Genomic DNA, 20,233 nt, shown 5'->3' with positions numbered 1-20,233 from the left:
ATCGCTGCACAATAATTGCATGAGTTTATGAACCTGCAGAAAAGTGGCGAAAAGTGACTTCTCACCGCTCACTCTGCGATTTCTTTTTCAACCAAATTTTTTGGGGTGATTCAGTCTTTTATCGCCCACTTGTCGACGCTTACTGAATTGGAGTAGGCATTTTGGGCGATAAGTGGCTTATGACCCTTAGAGTCTGAGCAATAAGACATCTGGGGGTCTGTGAGTATCCGTGGGTGGTGTATCAGATCGCTGCTTCAGCCTTATTGCCCACTGGTAGTCATTTATTCCACTCTCCCTTTCTCTATTTTGCACTCTTTAATTTTCTCTTTTACCATGTCTGTATTGTCCTGTGTCCAGTATCCACGGTGTTTTGTGCAAAGTCTCTGCACTTCATCAGGAGTATGAAAGTATGCTTCTAGTTCAATTCAAATCATTTATTCACTAGTTGGTGCAACTAAGGTGCTAATACTGTAGGCCTCCAGTTTGATGTGCAATTATCTGTTGTTGAACTTCTTTATTCTGCAAAACCATTAAATTTATAGATATACTTTAAAAAAACATTTTAAAAAATCAACAGATTTAATGAATGAACTTCTTTAACATCAAATCAAGGAAATAAATAATAACATACACACACACACACACACACACACATATACATATATATTTTTTAAAAGTCCAAAGTATAGATGGTACAATCCAAAAGATAAAAGTGACAAAGGCGCTCAAACGCTGGATCCTTTCAATATGATAGTATAGGTAATATACAAATAAACAGGATGGGACAGGGGGATATTGTAATTGATGCTTGTAGTAAAGTCCCCAAACAGACCAATACTCCCTGAAGGGCAAGACAAGAGCTGTGAAACCCAGTCAAACCCTCATTGAGATAGATCCTGGACTCAGAATAAGTGCTGAAGAGAATAATGAATGATGCTCACAGATGCCTCTTTAGTCCCAAATCCTGATGAGCGTGCAGCCAATTGGGATGAGATGAAACAAATCTTCACAGACAAACAAGAGAAAAAACTGGCGCACAGCCAAGAATGGGTCCCAAAGATATAATAAAATCTTCTTCTTTATTGAACCATCTAAAAAATGGAGGTGAACAACTTCCTACACGTTTCGTGTGAAAACACTTTATAAAGGAGCACCATCTTTAGGCCTCGGATATAGTAGGTGTGCGCACATGCGCACCACGGAGCGCATGGTGTCACGTGCGCCTGCTGCAAAGACGGTCCGTGGCCACAGGATCTGGAGTCTGGAGGAAGAGACGTGATGGGGAGGCGTGGCGGTGGTGTGCCTGTGATGTCACGTGAGCGGTACACCCTCATTAGCTGAATCACTCATGTGACCCAGCTGTCGCGCTACAAAATCAAACTATTTTGTTGCGCGCTAAATCGGCCACACCGTTGCGCTGTCGCGCACTCTAGGGCTGTCCTCGTTGAGAAACGCCCTTTTGTTCTCAGCGAACGAAACATTGCGCAAACCGTTGTGCTAAGTATCGACGTAGCCTTAAACAAATCTAATAAGATTCCAATTGCTTAATTTGTTAATTTATTCAAGTAAACGCAACAATAGAGAAATTCAAAGCTGTTTGAGATACTGTAGACAAAAGGGGGTGGGTGGTATAAATATGGGAAATGCCAAGCATTAAATGGGGTCTCAGACTTCACAGCAGATACTATAATACCAAACTCGCACGTTGAAAAGGTGATATACTTTATGGAGGTGGATCATTGCAGAATTTATTCATAACTCATATTGATGGGATTTGCCAAACTGAGCCCTTATCTCTCTGAGGATAACGTAAGTATAAGCAATTATATGCAAAAATGACAGCAGTATGCCTCATTCGCATACAGTAGGCTTAACATCACATGATTGTAACATTATCTTCTATTAATGTGGTATTAAGTATGATTCTCTCTTCCCCCAACCCCAAGCTAAAGAGAAGTTAACCAAGTTTAGAGTGCATCTAGGCACCTTTTTCTAAGACTTGTTGCATAGTTCCAATAGTGTTTAACGTGATTAATACAAGTTTATGGAAATGTTGCATATTTACATACACTGGCACTGCAGTAATGGATTTTTGTGATGTCTTTCAGATGCAAGAAATATTTCCAGTATTGATGAACCACATCCCAGGTCCTCACCAGAAGATAATCACGTTAGCGGAGAATGTTACAGAATTTATTTTAGAAAGAGTGAAGATCAATCAGGAGACACTGGATCCCAATTTACCCAGGGATTATATTGACTGCTTCATCATTAAAATGCAAAAGGTATCTTGCATGGTTAATGGCACCTCTCCCTTTACTAGAATCTCATATTGCACATGCAAACCCCATTTTCCCATAAAGTCTACATGGAATCTCCCATTAAATATATTGTACAGTACATCACAGGCTTCCACAGATTGAGAATGGTATGGTGGAACCTGAAAAGCTGCATATTGCTTACTACTAAAAGGGGATGAAGCTACCTTTACTGGTGTCTGAAGTATTTACAGCATCATAGGTGTATTGATATTGTTCTTCTACAGCTTAACCCCTTAGGTGGCAGAGGGACCTGCAAAGCATTGCAAAATAAAATTTAAAACGTTCAGACTTGATCTAAATGTGTTTTAATGAAAAAGCATTCGCCTAAATTGTTTTGCTTTTTTAATTAAAAAAAAATACCCTTATATCTGGTATGAGATTCAGGTTCTCCTTCCACACTGGCACACCAATGACACTTCCCAAACACAAGGGGATGCACACAAGGCAAGACATGTGCAAAGTACCTTAATATATTGATTGAGCCCGTAATCACAATGCCTATAAAGCAGTCTTCAACAAGGTGGAAAGCTTCTTCATAGCATATTTGATAGCGGTAAAAAAAACCATTGTATTTTCATCCTCTCCTTCTTAGGCTACGCTTATAGTGCCGGCGACGTCAGGCTACGGTTGCTGGAAAAATCAAATTGAGATTACTTCCAGTGATCGCGACCAAGTCGTTGCGCCGTTGTGTTGCACTTACTATAAGTGCACGCCACGGTGGCAATGCATTTGTTTTGACATAGCTGTCGCCAGCACTATAAGCGCAGCCTCAGACCCTTATTCAACATGCTGTGAAGCTGCTTGACAATGCTGGAGAAGCTGCTCTCAAATGAATGGACTAAAAATCTTCACCGGCATACTGAATCTAAGCATAAGTGAGACGGCATGAAAAGGCATATTTTTGGCCTCTACTCAATATAATGCTGAGCTCCATACATGTAGAAGGGACTAAAATCTCTATGATGAGGTAGACGGCTTCACAGCATGTTCAATCATGGTATTCGTGCCAGTTTTGCTCCAAAATTGCCTGGCTACACAGGACCATATTATGATGATATCTCCCCCATGCCAGAGAAGACAATCTTTTTCCCAGCATGGGAAAGATGTCTTTAAGGCATATTCAGTTGGGGACAGAGAATACTTGATGGACCAGCTGAAACTCTATGGATGTTTTCCTGTGCTTTCAGGAGAAGGAGAATGCAGAGTCAGAATTCAACATGAGGAATTTGTTGATGACAGTTCTCAGCATGTTCTTTGCTGGGACAGAAACACTCAGCACCACTCTGAGGCATGGATTCCTCATCCTTCTAAAATACCCTGAAATACAAGGTACACAAAGCCTGATGGACTTCACATTGAGTATAATTAAAATATCAACAGAAACAGAGATGTGATACCTGCTCAACCAATATAGAAGTGAAGTGTAGGTGAACTAGGGGTAGGAAAGAAAAATAGCAAAGAGAGTCTTAAACAGGAAGAGCTCTGGAGGTGGAGGACTGGATAGGGAGACCCCAACAGTGTGCACTCAGTTACCCAAATGTCACAGAGATCATTAATTGAGATGGAATGGAGAGCTCAGTGGCCCACATATGTGCTAATTGTTACCAGTGTACACAGGGGCCAAGGGTAATACCAGCATCAGTGTAACATGGATGCAAATAAGAAAAATAGCCTGGTAATAACTGTTTGAGCAGTATGAGTAGGACATAGAAATATCTCTTTATTTTATCAACAAATAGTATGAAGACAAAAGATACTGAGGTGGATTGTATCTAAAGTGATCTATAAAAGTACATTCCAATAGATATACAGATCTATCATTTGCAAGTGCTATGAGGTAACTCAAATCTGAAAGAGATAAGGAGTGAACCTGCAGCCTCTGAGTATTGCCCATATAACTGCTCTATATAACCTCATTCTCTCTCTCTCTGCTGATTTCTCTCTCGCTTCTCTCTGTGCTGATCTCTCCCTCTCCTGTTTTTTCTCACTGTTCCCCCCTGTCTCATTCTGCCCCTCCCACTGTTTTTCTCTTTCCATGTACATGCACTATACTTTTTTAGTGTATAGATTTTTAGTTTCTAGTTGTAGCCCTGGTTCCTATCAAACTCAGACCACTACCATGTGCTGTATAACCTGTAGGCTCACAGGGCCTAAGCCTCTGCCACGGAGAGACTGGGGTGCTCACAATACTTATAACTTGGTGCAGTGCCTCCACCTGTGACAGCTTCCGCCCTAGGGGAAGTGGGTCTTCGCAGGAACTTATGTTCATGAACACACACACAGCAATACCTTAACCAATATGCTTTACTTATAGCAACCGTCAGCATAATCAACAGGTGCCCCTTCCTAGAGGAGACACTACTACCAGCGTCCTGACAACGCTCACTTTTTTCTTTCCCTTCACCGGGTGATCCCACCCCGTGTCCAGTTCCCTCTCGAAATACGTTCCCCCACCCCCAAGTGAGTCAGTGGATGTATAAGTGTGTGACTGCGCAGCCACCGTGTCCCGGAGTGAATAATGGTACCGTTGGTGCACTTGACGTTTACCTGCCGGGCACTCCTGTACCCGGTTCTGCAACTATCTTCACAAAGGATCGGCGTGGGCGTAGATGACATCACCCGTAGATGTCCGTGGCGATCCCACCCAGACACGCTGCGACTTAGTAGCGGGGCCTGGTCCCAGGCTTCCCGCTGATTTAGAACTGTCCTGGTAATGATCGTAGCACAGTAAGGGGATCCGGAACCTGACTATGGCCATGTGAGGATTCTGGAGTCACGTCGCTCACGGCGTGCTCCTCACTTACCTGCAACTCCGTCTGGGTCTCCCGCGGCGCACGTGGACTCCGGAGGCAAGCCGCCGACAGCTGTTCCTCCTATGCGCGCGCGCGCACATCTTCCTCTCTCTTCTGCTCTCGGAGCAGGGCGTGGGTCCGCGCACGCAGCCGATGGCACTGATTCACGGAGGCGCGGCCACACGGAGGCGCTCCCGCCTCTTAAAGGCACAACACCTCTTTTGATGGCCATCACCAAATACAGTCAGGCTGCTGGGCTTTATGGCTCCTCCCCTGGGACTCCTTCTGGACCTATACCTGCTGTAAACTGGCCTTTCCACACACCTCCACCTTGCTGCGCTGCTATTGGATCCTCTCTCTTATATATACCTTGCAGAGTCACTGACTCGTTGGCTGAGCATAGAACCAGTTGTTCTCACCTCTCTCTGCCTCCTTAGTCTTTTTCGCAGACTTCCTCGTGAACTGAACCGGCTTCCGCTACGTCTTCCTGTACCTCTGGCATCCCGAACTCGGCATACGGCTACACGACTCTCCGCACTTCTGGCATCCCGATCCTGGCTTACGGTAAACGACAACGTCCCTCTCTCTAACCCCGGACTTGGCTAACGGCCTCTCTACCTACCGTACCTCTCCTACCCCGATCCGGAATCCCAGACCACTCTTCAATCAAGACGTGCCCTCGTGGCTGTGGGTGGCGTTATTTCCTATCCCACCTCAGCACCGCGGTCCCGTCTCGTTTGTGGTGAGCACATCCTTACATTATGCTCAGCCCAACAAACATGGACCCCGCTGAGGTGGAGCGCACTTTAAACGCCCATACTGCTCTGTTTTCCAGACTAGAGACTTATTTAGACCAAGCAGATAAACGGACGGATACGTTGCAGCAAAGCGTCCATGCCCTTACTCTTCAGGTTCGAGCCCTCACTCAGCAACCTTCACCCGTGGCAGCTCCTGTACCGGCTAGTCCTGCTCCGACACCTCCGTCTGCCCCGGAACCACGAATTCCACCTCCCAGACACTATGCGGGGGATCCCCAAGGATGCCGAGGTTTCATTAACCAATGTCTCGTCCAGTTTCGTCTCTCTCCCTCTCGCTTTGTGTCTTCTGTCTCCAGGGTTGGCTACATCTACTCCCTTCTCACCGACCAGGCACTGGCATGGGCCTCCCCCATTTGGGAACAACAGGGTGCTATCACACAGGACATCGATCTCTTCGTCGAGGAATTCCGAAGAGTCTTCGATACTCCCGCATGGAGGTTAACGGCAGCTTCTGCTCTTCACCACATAACCCAGGGAGATCGTTCGGTTGCCGTGTATGCAGTGGAGTTCCGCACTCTTGCTGCTGAGACAGGTTGGAATAATGAGGCCCTATCTTCTGCATTCTGGCAAGGTCTGTCTGAAACCCTAAAGGATGAGCTTGCCGCACGAGATCGTCCCACTAACCTGGAGGAGTTGATCGCTCTGTCCATTCGTGTGGATCAGCGTCTGCTGGAGCGGAGATACGAGCGTTCTCATTACCGTCAACGGGTTTCAAGAACTCTTGCTCCCTCCTTCGTGGCTCCGTTACCTCCTTACGGGGACATTCCAGAACCCATGCAGTTGGGAGGCAACAGGCTGTCTCCTGCTGAGAAACAGCGTCGGCGCAAGGCCGGTCTTTGCATGTACTGTGGCAATCCCGGTCACGCTGTACCCCAGTGTCCTCACAAACCGGGAAACGCCAGCTCCCAATGAGATCCCGGAGAGTTTCGTTGGGAATATTGACACTTTCTCCCATCGTCCAGAGCATCCTTCCCACCAGGATAATCTTGCCCATTACACTTTCTGGAGAGGGGTTTCACACTCAGGCACGAGCGTTCATTGACTCCGGTTCTGCAGGTAATTTCATTGATGAGACTTTTGCTAGACTGAACAATATCCCTTTGATCAACAGGAGGACGCCGGTAGGACTGGAGGCCATTGACGGTCGACCGCTTAAACCAGCATTTATCACGCTACAGACGGTGCCTCTTCTACTGCAGTTCGTCAACGTCCATACGGAGATCATTACCCTCGATGTAATCCACACTCCTTCTGCTGAGCTGATTTTGGGTCTTCCTTGGCTTCAACTTCATAATCCTCGCATCGACTGGACGGATCAGGAACCCATCCAGTGGGCTCCTTCTTGTGCCAAGACATGTACCCAGATTTTCCAGAGGATTGGTGGATTGTCTACCCTATCTGAGAAGATTAACTCCTTACCCTCTGTGTACTGGGAATTCCGTGATGTATTCGACAAGGCACGTTCCGAGGTTTTACCTCCGCACCGGTCTTTTGATTGTCCTATTGACCTACTTCCGGGCGCACCTCTTCCCAGGGCAAGATCCTATCCTCTCTCTCTCCCAGAGACAAGGGCCATGAACACTTACATTGCTGAGAACTTAGAGAGGGGTTTCATCAGAAAATCATCTTCCCCGGTCGGAGCAGGCTTCTTCTTTGTCAAGAAAAAGGACGGTTCTCTCCGCCCATGCATAGACTACCGGGGTTTGAATAATATCACTCGTAAAAATCGCTACCCTCTGCCTTTGATTCCGGAACTCTTCGACCGTCTCCAGGGAGCAACTATCTTTTCTAAGCTGGATCTAAGAGGTGCCTACAATTTAGTAAGGATACGAGAGGGGGACGAGTGGAAGACTGCTTTTAACACCCATGACGGCCACTACGAATATCTGGTTATGCCGTTCGGTTTGTGCAACGCACCAGCAGTTTTCCAGGATTTTGTCAACGAGATTTTTCGGGACATTCTGAACTCATTTCTTATTGTTTACTTGGATGACATCCTCATTTTTTCTAAATCCACTCAAGAACACATCAAACATGTTCAACAAGTACTGTTACGTCTTCGGGAGAACCATCTTTTTGCGAAGCTGGAGAAATGTCAGTTCCACCTCAAATCAGTGGCATTTTTGGGTTACGTCATCTCGGACTCCGGTTTCAATATGGATCCAGAAAAACTTAAGGCTATTCTGGACTGGCCTCGTCCGACTACTCTTAGAGCCGTGCAACGCTTTTTAGGTTTTGCAAACTATTATCGACGTTTCATCCGCAACTTTTCGTCCACCGTATCTCCCATAACAGCCCTCACCAAGAAGGGTGCAGATCCTTCATCTTGGTCGGAGACCGCCATTAGGGCATTTGATCTGCTAAAGAGGGCTTTTGTGTCTGCTCCCATCCTCACCCACCCAGATCCTAAACTCCCATTTACCTTGGAGGTGGATGCATCGGACATTGGGGCTGGGGCTGTTCTGTCCCAGAGAACATCTCCCTTATCCAGACTGCACCCATGTGCGTTTTTCTCGAAGAGATTTTCGTCCGCTGAACGGAATTATGATGTCGGGAATAGAGAGCTTTTGGCGATCAAGTTGGCTTTAGAGGAGTGGAGACATTTCTTAGAGGGTACTGAGACACCCATTACCATTCTGACGGATCATAAGAATCTCCTCTACCTAGAGGGGGCACGGCGTTTGAACGCTCGACAAGCCCGCTGGGCTTTGTTTTTTTCACGATTTAATTTTCTCATCTCCTTCATTCCTGGCTCCAAGAATCTAAAGGCGGACGCTCTATCGCGACAGTTCCTGGCGGAGGACAGGTCTGAAGAGCAACTTGAGTCTATTATTCCTTCTAGTTGTATCCTGTCCGCTAATTCGTTTGATATCATGGGCAAGATTCAATCCGAACAGTCACGGACTCCTGAGGGACTCAAGGTTCCGGAGGGAAGACTCTACACGGCACCTCAACACCGCAAGAAGGTTCTCGAGTGGTGTCATTCCTCTAAATCAGCAGGACACCCAGGGATGCGGAAGACCAACGACCTGGTTCAACGTACCTTCTGGTGGCCAGAGAGGGCTAAAGATGTGGAGGAGTTTGTCAAAGCGTGTAGTATTTGCGCTCGCAACAAGGTACCTCGGGTCAGACCTGCTGGGCTTCTGCTACTGTTACCCATTCCAGACCGTCCCTGGAACCATATTTCTATGGACTTCATTGTAGAGCTTCCAGAATCCAAAGGAAAAAATACGATTCTGGTGGTCATCGATCGTTTTTCCAAACAGTCGCACCTTGTTCCTTTGAGGGGTCCACCGAATTCCTCCAGGCTGGCAGATGTCTTCATTCAGGAGATTTTTCGTCTTCACGGAGTACCTTCTACCATTGTCTCGGATCGTGGGTCTCAATTCGTGTCGAGGTTTTGGCGTGCCTTTTCCCAGAAGTTGGGGATTTCGCTTCAGTTCTCTTCTGGGTACCATCCACAGACCAATGGGCAGACGGAGAGGGTCAACCAAAACCTGGAACAATACCTTCGATGTTTTATAACTGATACACAGGAGGACTGGGTGGATCTGCTTCCATGGGCCGAGTTTGCTCTGAACTCTCTTCGCAATGATTCTACCCAAGAATCTCCATTCTTTATAAATTTTGGATTTCATCCGTCTCGGTCACCTTTCTCTTCTCTCTCCTCAGGGGTGCCAGCAGTGGACAAGCACGTTTCTCGCCTGAAGGTCTTATGGTCCAAGATTCAGGAGAACTTTAGGGTGGCTACAGGGAGACAGAAACTCCAGGCTGATCGACTTCGACGCCAAGTGCCGGAGTTCGCCCCAGGAGACAGGGTATGGCTCTCGTCCAGGAATATCCGTTTGAAGGTTCCTACCATGAAGCTCGCTCCCAAGTTCCTCGGTCCCTTTACCATAGTTAGGAGGATTAATCCTGTGGCTTACAAGCTACGTCTTCCACCTTCTATGAAGATACCTTCGGTCTTCCATGTGTCCTTACTTAAACCAGTGTTTCGGAGTCCTCGCTTTTCCAAAAATACTTCTTCTCCACGTCCGATTATGATTCAAGGTCAACAGGAATACGAGGTGCAGTTTGTCCTGGATTCTAGAATTTCCAGAGGAGGAGTACAATACTTGGTTCACTGGAAAGGGTTCGGACCAGAGGAACGTTCATGGATTCCTCACCGGGATCTTCACGCACCTCGTCTTCTACAGGCCTTTCATCGCAAGAATCCCTCCAAGCCTTATCATGGTCGCCTGGAGGTCGCCCCTGAAGGGGGGGGTACTGTGAGGATTCTGGAGTCACGTCGCTCACGGCGTGCTCCTCACTTACCTGCAACTCCGTCTGGGTCTCCCGCGGCGCACGTGGACTCCGGAGGCAAGCCGCCGACAGCTGTTCCTCCTATGCGCGCGCGCGCACGTCTTCCTCTCTCTTCTGCTCTCGGAGCAGGGCGTGGGTCCGCGCACGCAGCCGATGGCACTGATTCACGGAGGCGCGGCCACACGGAGGCGCTCCCGCCTCTTAAAGGCACAACACCTCTTTTGATGGCCATCACCAAATACAGTCAGGCTGCTGGGCTTTATGGCTCCTCCCCTGGGACTCCTTCTGGACCTATACCTGCTGTAAACTGGCCTTTCCACACACCTCCACCTTGCTGCGCTGCTATTGGATCCTCTCTCTTATATATACCTTGCAGAGTCACTGACTCGTTGGCTGAGCATAGAACCAGTTGTTCTCACCTCTCTCTGCCTCCTTAGTCTTTTTCGCAGACTTCCTCGTGAACTGAACCGGCTTCCGCTACGTCTTCCTGTACCTCTGGCATCCCGAACTCGGCATACGGCTACACGACTCTCCGCACCTCTGGCATCCCGATCCTGGCTTACGGTAAACGACAACGTCCCTCTCTCTAACCCCGGACTTGGCTAACGGCCTCTCTACCTACCGTACCTCTCCTACCCCGATCCGGAATCCCAGACCACTCTTCAATCAAGACGTGCCCTCGTGGCTGTGGGTGGCGTTATTTCCTATCCCACCGCAGCACCGCGGTCCGTCTCGTTTGTGGTGAGCACATCCTTACAGGCCAGTCCCTAGCTCCGCTGCACACTACTGGGGCTCAGGGCCTAACTGGGCCAGGGGCATGGGGCCTAGGTAGGGGCGGCTGCCTCCCTACACCGGAGCTCCTTCTCCTTCCTCCGATAGCTAGCACTGAACCCTCGTGCTCTCTACCACTTCCTTTTCCTCCCTATCCTCGCATCTGATTGGTTCTGGCGTGACACGGGGGACCGCGGGGGCTGCTGGGACCTGTAGTCCCCTAACTCCCCTCCTTAGCGGGCTTTGGTCTTCTGCCCTGCGCATGCGCAACTTCCTGCCGGACCAAGTCTGCACCGGCGCCCACCTAACATGGCGGCTCCCTCTAAGCGGAACCTCCGTTATCGGAGCATTCCCTGGTGCAACATCTCCCACCCCACAACAACCATTGGGGGGAAGAAAACGGGGTCCCGGCTACATCCTCCCCCGTGTGGATTCCAATGTCCCCGCTTGGACAATACCTTTAAACTGGTACAACGTTCCTATAATGAAAAATTGCATAACATACGACATATCTCTCTCTTAAATCAGATTGTACATTTCGCTAGACATCACAATCACTGATTTCACGCGGCTGCGGGCCCACTGCTAAGCCTCATAGTGGGGTGCCCCAAACTGATCATAGGCCATCCTCATGGGAGGTTGCCCATTCCTTTGGCTTCGCCTTAACTGGTACTCGTTCACTCCCTTGGGAAGTGACTATCTTGGTCTTGAGTCTCAAGTTCTTCCCTTGAGGGGGTTACAGTCTCTAAATTATCCTGACTTGGTACAAAGCACGGGCTCAGGAGGTCCAGTGCCGAATTCTCTGGAGCCACCCCCTGGGGTGAATGCTCCCCGCGCCCTCTACCCATAGCTCCGCTGGGAAGTGCACTCTGTTGAGGGCCCCTTTGAGAGGTTCTCTCTTCTGGATCTTCCTGAAAGGTTGAGTTCTCTGGCGCGTCGTCTTCCAATGTCCCCTCCCCATCCAATGAGACTGCAGGCCACTCAAAATCCCCCTCCTCTACTCGGGGAATAGGGAGTAAATGATTCCGGTGCCATGTCTTCACCCGACCCTCAGAGTCTTTAATGCGATAGACCGGAAGGCCGGGCATTTGTGAGGCTACCTCGTACACTCCCTCCCTCCATCGGTCAGCCAATTTATGTTTTCCCGGTACTCTCAGGTTACGGAGGAGCACTGTGTCACCTGGTTTAATGTCTCTGTGTTTAACTTTATGGTCGTACCGCCGCTTATTCCCGGCGTTCAGTTTTTCGGTAGATTTCTCAGCTTGTATGTAGGCCCGTTGCAGATTCTCTTGCACTCGCTGTACATATCGGAAATGAGTAGTATTATGTACCTCATCGGTGGAGACTCTCAATCGTATATCCACCGGCAGTCGCGCTTCTCACCCAAACATAAGGAAGTACGGAGAGAATCCCGTAGAGTCATGTCGTGTGCAATTGTAGGCATGCACTAGTGTTTCCATGTGTCGACTCCATTCAGTCTTTTCGACCCCCGTTAGGGTGCCTAACATGTCCAGTAACGTGCGGTTGAACCGTTCCGGCAATGCATCCCCTTCAGGGTGGTAAGGGGTAGTTCGAGACTTAGCGATGTGCAAGATTTTCAGCAGTTCTTTTATTAAGTTGCTTTCAAAGTCTCTCCCTTGATCGGAATGAAGTCGTTGAGGAAGCCTGTAATGCATAAAGTACTTTCCCAGAGCACCTTGGCCACCGTAATGGCTTTTTGATCTTTGGTCGGGAAGGCCTGGGCATAGCGGGTGTAATGATCCGTGATGACCAGCACATTGCCTATGCCGCGGCTGTCAGGTTCAATGCATAGGAAGTCCATACACACAAAGTCCATAGGCCTAGTGCTTTTTAAGGGGCCTATTGGGGCGGCCCTGGTGGGCAATGTCTTTTGCTGAATACACCGCACACACCGTCGACAGTGATGCTCTACTGCTTCTCTCATTTTGGGCCAGAAAAAATCGATCTCTCACTAGGCCAAAAGTCTTGTCAACCCCCAAATGATCATGTTCATCGTGTAGAGCCCTCAGTACCAAGTACTGTAGTCTTTTGGGCAGTACTAGTTGTCTCCTATTTGGGTGGTTATGATACTCTACCACTCTGTACAGCAGATTATCTCGTAGTTCGAACTTGTCGGCTTCCCGCATTAGTATACCTCCTACATGCCCCGGAGCCTGTCTGAGGAGGGCCGGGCGATTTTGCCGGATAGCATAGCGAATGGCCCCCGTGACCGGGTCTTGCTCTTGGTAGCGTACCATATCTTTCCAGGCTATGATCTTGTCGGGAGTAACGTGCATGCCACTGGGGTCCCGATAAGCCTCCGGAATAGCGTTGGATGCGCATCCTAGAGAGTCAGCCACCCTTAATTCTGAGAATGCCACTTGATCATTGACTATGGCAGCGGTACAACATAGCGCTTTTATTCCGGGTCCCGGAATTTCTTCCCTGTGGTCTTCATCGGTGGTAGTGGCCAGCCCTGGTCGCCTAGACAGGGCGTCAGCTCCAATGTTCAAGGGGCCGGGCTTATATTTCACGATGAAATTGTAATTGAACAGGGCGGCCAACCAGCGATGGCCGGCCACGTCGAGTTTGGCTGAGGTCATAATATACGTAAGTGGATTGTTGTCGGTCCGTACCTCGAACGACACACCGTACAAGTAATTACGAAACTTGTCGACAATGGCCCACTTGAGGGCCAAGAACTCCAGTTTGTGCACGGGGTAGTTCTGTTCACTGACAGTAAGGCTGCGGCTGATATAAGATACGGGTCGTAGTCCCTCTGGATATTTTTGATGTAACACTGCCCCATGTCCACTCAGACTAGCATCCACATGTAATATATAGGGTTGTTCGGGGTTTGCATAGGCCAACACGGGGGCCGTGGTTAAACTCTGTTTTAGGTCCTTGAAGGCTTGTTCGCACTCTGTCGTCCATTTGTCCCCGAAGGGTTGTCGGGCAGGCGTAGCCTTCTGGCCTGTGTCTTCCGGGTATATTTTGAGGAGGCCGTTGAGGGCTTTGGCCCGTCGGGAGTACCCCTCCACAAACCTGCGATAGCGTCCGCAGAACCCCAGGAACGATCGCAACTCCCCCACATTGTCAAGTCGGGGCCAATTGACGACGGCTTCTATTTTTGCTGGGTCCGTGGTGATTCCCTCAGCGGACAAAATGTGTCCCATGTAAGTCACCGATGTCCGGCAGAAACGGCACTTATCTAAGGAGAGCTTGAGTCCTTCTTGAGCTAATCGGTCAAGTACCTATAGGAGTCGAGCCTCGTGTTCCTCCAGGGTTTTTCCGAAGACTATGATGTCATCCAAATACACGAGGCATTCTCAGGGGTTCAGGTCACCTAAAGTCTTCTCCATTAGCCGCTGGAAGGTGGCGGTAGCACTACATATGCCTTGGGGCATACGGGTGAATTGGTAGAACCCCAATGGGCAGATGAACGTCGTTTTCTCTTGGTCCTCATGACTCATAGGTACCTGATAATACCCGGACCGGAGGTCCAATACACTGAACCATTTGCTTCCATGTAGAGCGTCCAGGATTTCTTCTATGCGGGGGAGATTGTACTGGTCTGGTACTGTTTGATTGTTGAGTGTCCTGTAGTCTACACATAACCTCACTGTCCCATTCTTCTTTCGCATTACCACTATGGGCGAGACGTAAGGGCTTCGTGATTCTGTAACGATTCCGGCTTCTTCCATCTCATGGAGGGCCGCTCGTACATCTTCTACGTCCCTAGGAGTGAGCCGACAGGAACGTTCCCTGAAGGGCTTGGTATCAGTCATCCGAATGGTGTGGTGGACGTGTCGGCTACACCCCCACATCAATCTCCCCTGTAGAGAATACTGATCGTCTCTCTTCCAGCTGTTCTCGCAGCCGCTCCTTCCAGGTATCCGACAGCCCGGACGAGCCAAAGTCGAAGTCTAACGGCGATCCGGGATCTTCCACTCGGGCAGCTTTTACTTGTATGGCCTCATCCACCGAGCTGATGGGGTAAATCCTTCCTATCCTCTGTCCCGCGTCGATGGCCATGGGGAATGGCGAAAGATTTTGGACCATCACATAAATTTGACGGGGGATGGCGGTCGGCCAATCCCGAAATTCCGGTACTAGCCGATATCCTTGGCGGACATCTTCTTCGGGCGTGCTTTCTAGAGAAAAGAGCTGCTCCTCGCCTACTCGTTCAGCATATGCACACCATGCGGGTACCCTCTGCATTTCTCCCGGTAAGAGCAGGGTCAGTCCTGCCCGCCCGCAGAACAGCAGTTCGTGGTCCTACGAGGGGGCCGGAGGGTAATCTGGATCCACCTGGACAAGTTGTAGCTGTAGGCTGGACATGGGTAGTTCGTTAGTTTCGTGTAAATAGGCCCGGATGACGGTTTGTACAATGTCCACATTCGTACCTAGGATGATGGGATACTTAGTTGTCTCTTTGGGTTCTGGACACACCAAGGCATCTACCTTAATGGGATGAGATTTCCCAGTGTTAAGCTGTTGTATCTCCAGGTCCACGGTCACTATGCCATCAATGGGGTAGTCGTCATTGCTCAGCCCTCTCACTTTGATTTGCCCTGCCGATTTCAGAGGACGCTTCTGGAGGTGCCAATCATAGAATCCTCGATATTTGATGGTTGCATGGGATCCCGTGTCCAGCAGGGCAGAGCAGTAGATACCGTCTACTAGTACTCGGATCAGCACTACGGGCCCCACACGGTTACTCTCCTCACCGGGTTCGTTGCCACTTTGGGTGGAAACAGGGTCTTCTGGGCTGGTCGCGTATACACCGCATATCATGGCCTGGGGCGTGAACTTCTTGGGTGACGGACTCCAGTGGCGAGACTCCCCCATCCGACAATCGAAGGAGATATGCTCCTTTTTCCCGCATTTATAGCAGGACATATCTCGGGGTGTGGTACGGCGGTCATACGGAGGCGAGGTTCGGCCGGCGTATTTCGGTCTCTCCGGGCCTGGTTTATCCGGCAGTTCCTCCTTCTTCTCAGCACTCCCTTTGGGTTTAGTGCTGCTGGCTGCTTTAGACTTCTGTGGGGAGTGAAGCATGAGATGCGTTTCGTGTTCTTTGACTTGCTGTAACAGTTTGATAAACGAGGGGGTATGTCCTCGAGTGAGATTATCGCGAATCATGTTTGCAATAGGGTGAGTAGGACTGGACCCCCGTAGGTATTGTTTGCGGAGGTATTCGTCCATCTGAGAGGCAGACAAATATTTATGATATCCTTGGAAGGAGCATACACTGGCGACACACTTTATTCGAGCTCGGCTAGTCCCACGAATTCGGGTATACCTGGGTGTATTGAGGTTTGTGACTGTTTTCTGCCCGAGTGCATTGGGTTATTTTCCAGGCAGGGATTAAAGCATTTTATTCCCGCTGGCTGCAATACTGCACAGTATATATATATATACTGCATTACAATTCATGAATTTATGCCATCTGGTAGACACGCGAAGCATTGCAGCCTATTAAATCCTAATCATTATCATTTAACAGATCAGCCGCCCGTCAGCCAGGCATGAACCCAGGCTGGGAAGGCAAATGCAACGGGGCTTGTCAGAGGTGAGGAGCGGAGCATTCCAGGTATCTGCCAGGTACATACTGGGTATTTGCTCGAATAAAGTGTGTCGGTGCAGTACTAGGGGAGTAATGGAAGAATGGTCTTGTACCGACGTAGTGAAACGCCAACGGCTCATGGAGTGCTTCAGACCCCCGGCGTCCACATTGATCAGCATCCACAGAGAGCAGCACCCCGACCTGACCGCTCGTATGATGATCGAGTTTCTCGTTGAGGCCTATATTGCGACCGAGGATGATGGGGCCTTGTGGGCTAAGTGCTACGCCATAAATCAAAAGGAGGGAGAAGATTTGTCTGCCTACATCCACCGCGTGCAAATCTCTCTGGGACCCTTACTGCATCATAAATATTGCTCACTTTGTTTTTATTCAACGGTCATTTTTTCTGGTCTTTGCAGTGGGTTTTCTTCTTTTTTTTGCCCTTGATATACTGTACACTTGGCTCCACTTTTGTTATTGCAGTTGCTTCTGGTTTTCAGTGTGCATTTACACACCTTTTGATTGCATTTTGTCATCCCATTTTTTGTGCTTACAGAGTTGCACTATTTATTTATTTCTGTTTTATTCCTTATGCACTCATCGGTGACCTGCGCTCCCTGATTTCCACATTCTTGGTAACCATATGCCTGTTGAATAAATACAAATGTACGGAGTTTTTTTGGTCAAAGAACAAAATTAAATTAGTTGCACACTGCACAATGATTACAAAATATATTAAAATATATTCATGTAGCCAGGTCCCCCATGGCTCCCCGGTCCCGTTCCCCCACCCCTTACCTCCGATGCCACCGGAGATTTTCCAGAAGGTGCGGGTGGCGATGGGCTCGCCGGGCGGCTCCCTCTGCAGGGCGCTGCCATCTTGCGCAAGGTTGGCGCATGCGCAGTAGTGCCAGGAGTCACGACGGCCCTTCCACATCCCGCGCATTCAGAGGAGGCCCTTGGCAGGGACTTTTAGTCCCATGAGCCTTAGGAAGGCACCATCTGACCCACAGCAGCCAATAGGGCTCTAGGATTCCCCTGAAGGGAAACAAGGATATTGCACAATCAGACCATGTTAGGCAGTCAGTGCCGGGATAAGGACAGGGTAAGAGGTATGTGCAGGGGTCTGTGACCCTCTGCACTCGGCCAGATTCCCCCCCTAGGCCCCGACTCATGCATTAAGATTGTGGCTTCTACAGGGACAGGCCCTTAGGTAGGGTCACTGTCCCATTAGCTATTTGTTAAGTTAGGGACACAGCTGCCAGCTGCGTGGCCCTCGCAATTGTGGTCTGGGACCAGATCACCCTGCAAGGAGTAGAGACTGTCTTTATGTGGGACACCCAGCGGGATACCACCCCACACGGAGGTGGACTCATCGCGGATGACATCGCTGGATTGGTGGATCCTCCCTGTTGTCTAATCAGCTGGCCCGGGTGCTGGAGCACCCGGCAGGAAACTATATTCTTAAAGGGCACCAACCAAGTACACACCATAGTGGCAGCGCTGACCACATATAGGGGCGAGGGTTAGACTCTTGTGGACACCAGAGAAGGGTTGGGTGCCCGAGGGCCCCGTCAGGTACGGTGGACACGGTGTGGGGGTGACATGGTGGTGGGAAAGGCCTTGTGAGGTTAAAAGGTTACATGCATGTTCTTAAGTAAAGCTTTTATATATAAACTGTGTGGGTGTATAAGTTTTGAGGTTCCTGTGAGGGGCTCCTCCCACTACACTGGGATCCCTCTCACGTGGAGGCGCTGCACCATTATTGTGTCGTTATATCATCCCGAGCTCCCCGTGGCAGAGGCTTGGGGTCTACGTGAGAAAACACGTAATTCCAGCACAAGTTGGCTCTTTAAACTAAGAGAGAGCTACATAAATATAATTTATAAATTAAAAATGAAGTGAAATAAAGAAAACTGTAAAGAACAGAAAATATAAAAAAGATAAAAAATTGATATATATGAAACCCTTCCTTACTTTACCTCAGACTATAGAACCTGTCACTGAGGTGGGGGCCTGAGTCCTGTAACTTGGGGTGTAACTCTTATAGTGGGTGATACACAGAGTGGGAAACAGGAGTAATTAGATACAACAAAACTGTAAGGAATTATGATAAACTTTAGATTTCTTTATCTATAACTTTAAACAGGGATACATACACGGGGCTATAAAAATCACGTGACCCTAATGATCAGGACCACCACATAACCACACAGTATTTATACAATCCTTACATAACCTGTGTTCCAATGCAGGGGGATCTCTTTCCTCTGGCTGTTAAATCCTGATATTTTTCCTTTAAGCTGTTGCAGAGCTCCCTGAGATGTCACTGTCTTTGTACTGGCCAGCAAATCCACCAGTCTCCTCACTCCATGGATCTGTCAGGCACCTGCTGAGTGGTTCCTGCAAACAGCCTCACCATATAAAAAAAAAACCTGTCTCTCCAGTCCCCAGAGCACTCTAACCAAAATGGCCCCCTTCCTCAATTTCAGTGTTCCACTCTCTCACTGTCTGATCCCAGTCGTATGTTCACTACCTTGCATAACTCTTAAAGGGGCCATGTCTTGTGCTGTTTGCAAGCACAGAGGGTTACATATATAAAAGTAAAATAAAATAAGAAAACAAAAAACTAAAAATAAATTAACATAAAAAGTAACAAGTAAACTGAAAATAACATCAAGGGTATTACTATAATTATTAAGAACACTAATGCATCATCACAACAGGCATTCTGCTGCATAGATTTAATGGGATAATAATAATAATAATAATAATAATAATAATAATAATAGCATGTTCTTGTATAGCGCTGCTAGATTTACGTAGCGCTTTACAGAGACATTTGGCAGGCGCAGGTCTCTGCCCCATGGAGCTTACAATCTATTTTTTGGTTCCTGAGGCACAGGGAGATAAAGTGACTTGCCCAAGGTCACAAGGAGTCGACATCAGAAATTGAACCAGTCTCCTCTGCTTCAAACTAGAGCCTTCTCCATGGGATGCATTCTAAGGTGCGTTATTCATTAAACTGAAATAGTGCAGTGACTTTGAAATCAATGGGAGTTTCTATGCGATAGTGCCCAGAGGAGCATTGTTACTGTTTAATGAATAACCCCCTTAGTGCATTGCAAACTGTTCAGTTTCAGTCTTCTTTCTTGTCAAACATGCTCTAAACTCACCCTGTGTATTACAGCAAAGGTACACAATGAAATTGATCTGGTTATTGGCCAGAATCGCACACCGAATATTGAAGACCGAAACAAAATGCCTTACACGGATGCTGTGATCCATGAAATTCAGAGATTCAGTGACGTCCTTCCAATGAGCCTCACACACTCTGTCACTAAGGACATAACATTCAGAGGCTATAACATCCCTAAGGTAACTGTTCTTCAAGGCTAGCCAAAGTCAATTACAAACTAAAGCGACATCTTTGAGTTGCAATAAAAGCCATATTTTCTACCATCTTCAATGTCTCTATCGCACTACAAAATAGGCTCTGCGGGTTTTAAAATATAAGCTACAGTATTAAGCAAGCAAATACGATTCCATGTGCAATGCTTCTAAACGTAAAGGCTGCGTACTTTCAGGATGAATGTGAATGACAATGTACTTTGTAATCAATTAAATTCAGCGTATCAGACAAGTATACATATCGTTTGA

The 20,233-nt window shown here is 48.3% G+C and overlaps 1 protein-coding gene across 1 annotated transcript in view; it reads left to right on the top strand.

Moving 5' to 3' along the window:
- Nucleotides 1-20,233, top strand: part of LOC142498734 (cytochrome P450 2G1-like) — a 98,170-nt gene that overhangs the window by 67,824 nt on the left and 10,113 nt on the right. Inside the window, exons 5-7 of the mRNA XM_075607072.1 lie at nucleotides 2,109-2,285; nucleotides 3,509-3,650; nucleotides 19,764-19,951. Of these exons, the coding sequence (XP_075463187.1) occupies nucleotides 2,109-2,285; nucleotides 3,509-3,650; nucleotides 19,764-19,951 (507 nt within the window). The remainder of the gene's footprint in view (nucleotides 1-2,108; nucleotides 2,286-3,508; nucleotides 3,651-19,763; nucleotides 19,952-20,233) is intronic.

This window comes from Ascaphus truei, chromosome 7 (assembly GCF_040206685.1).
Source record: "Ascaphus truei isolate aAscTru1 chromosome 7, aAscTru1.hap1, whole genome shotgun sequence".
In the NCBI taxonomy this organism is placed as follows: domain Eukaryota; kingdom Metazoa; phylum Chordata; class Amphibia; order Anura; family Ascaphidae; genus Ascaphus; species Ascaphus truei.
This window is presented reverse-complemented; position numbering and strand designations above follow the sequence as displayed.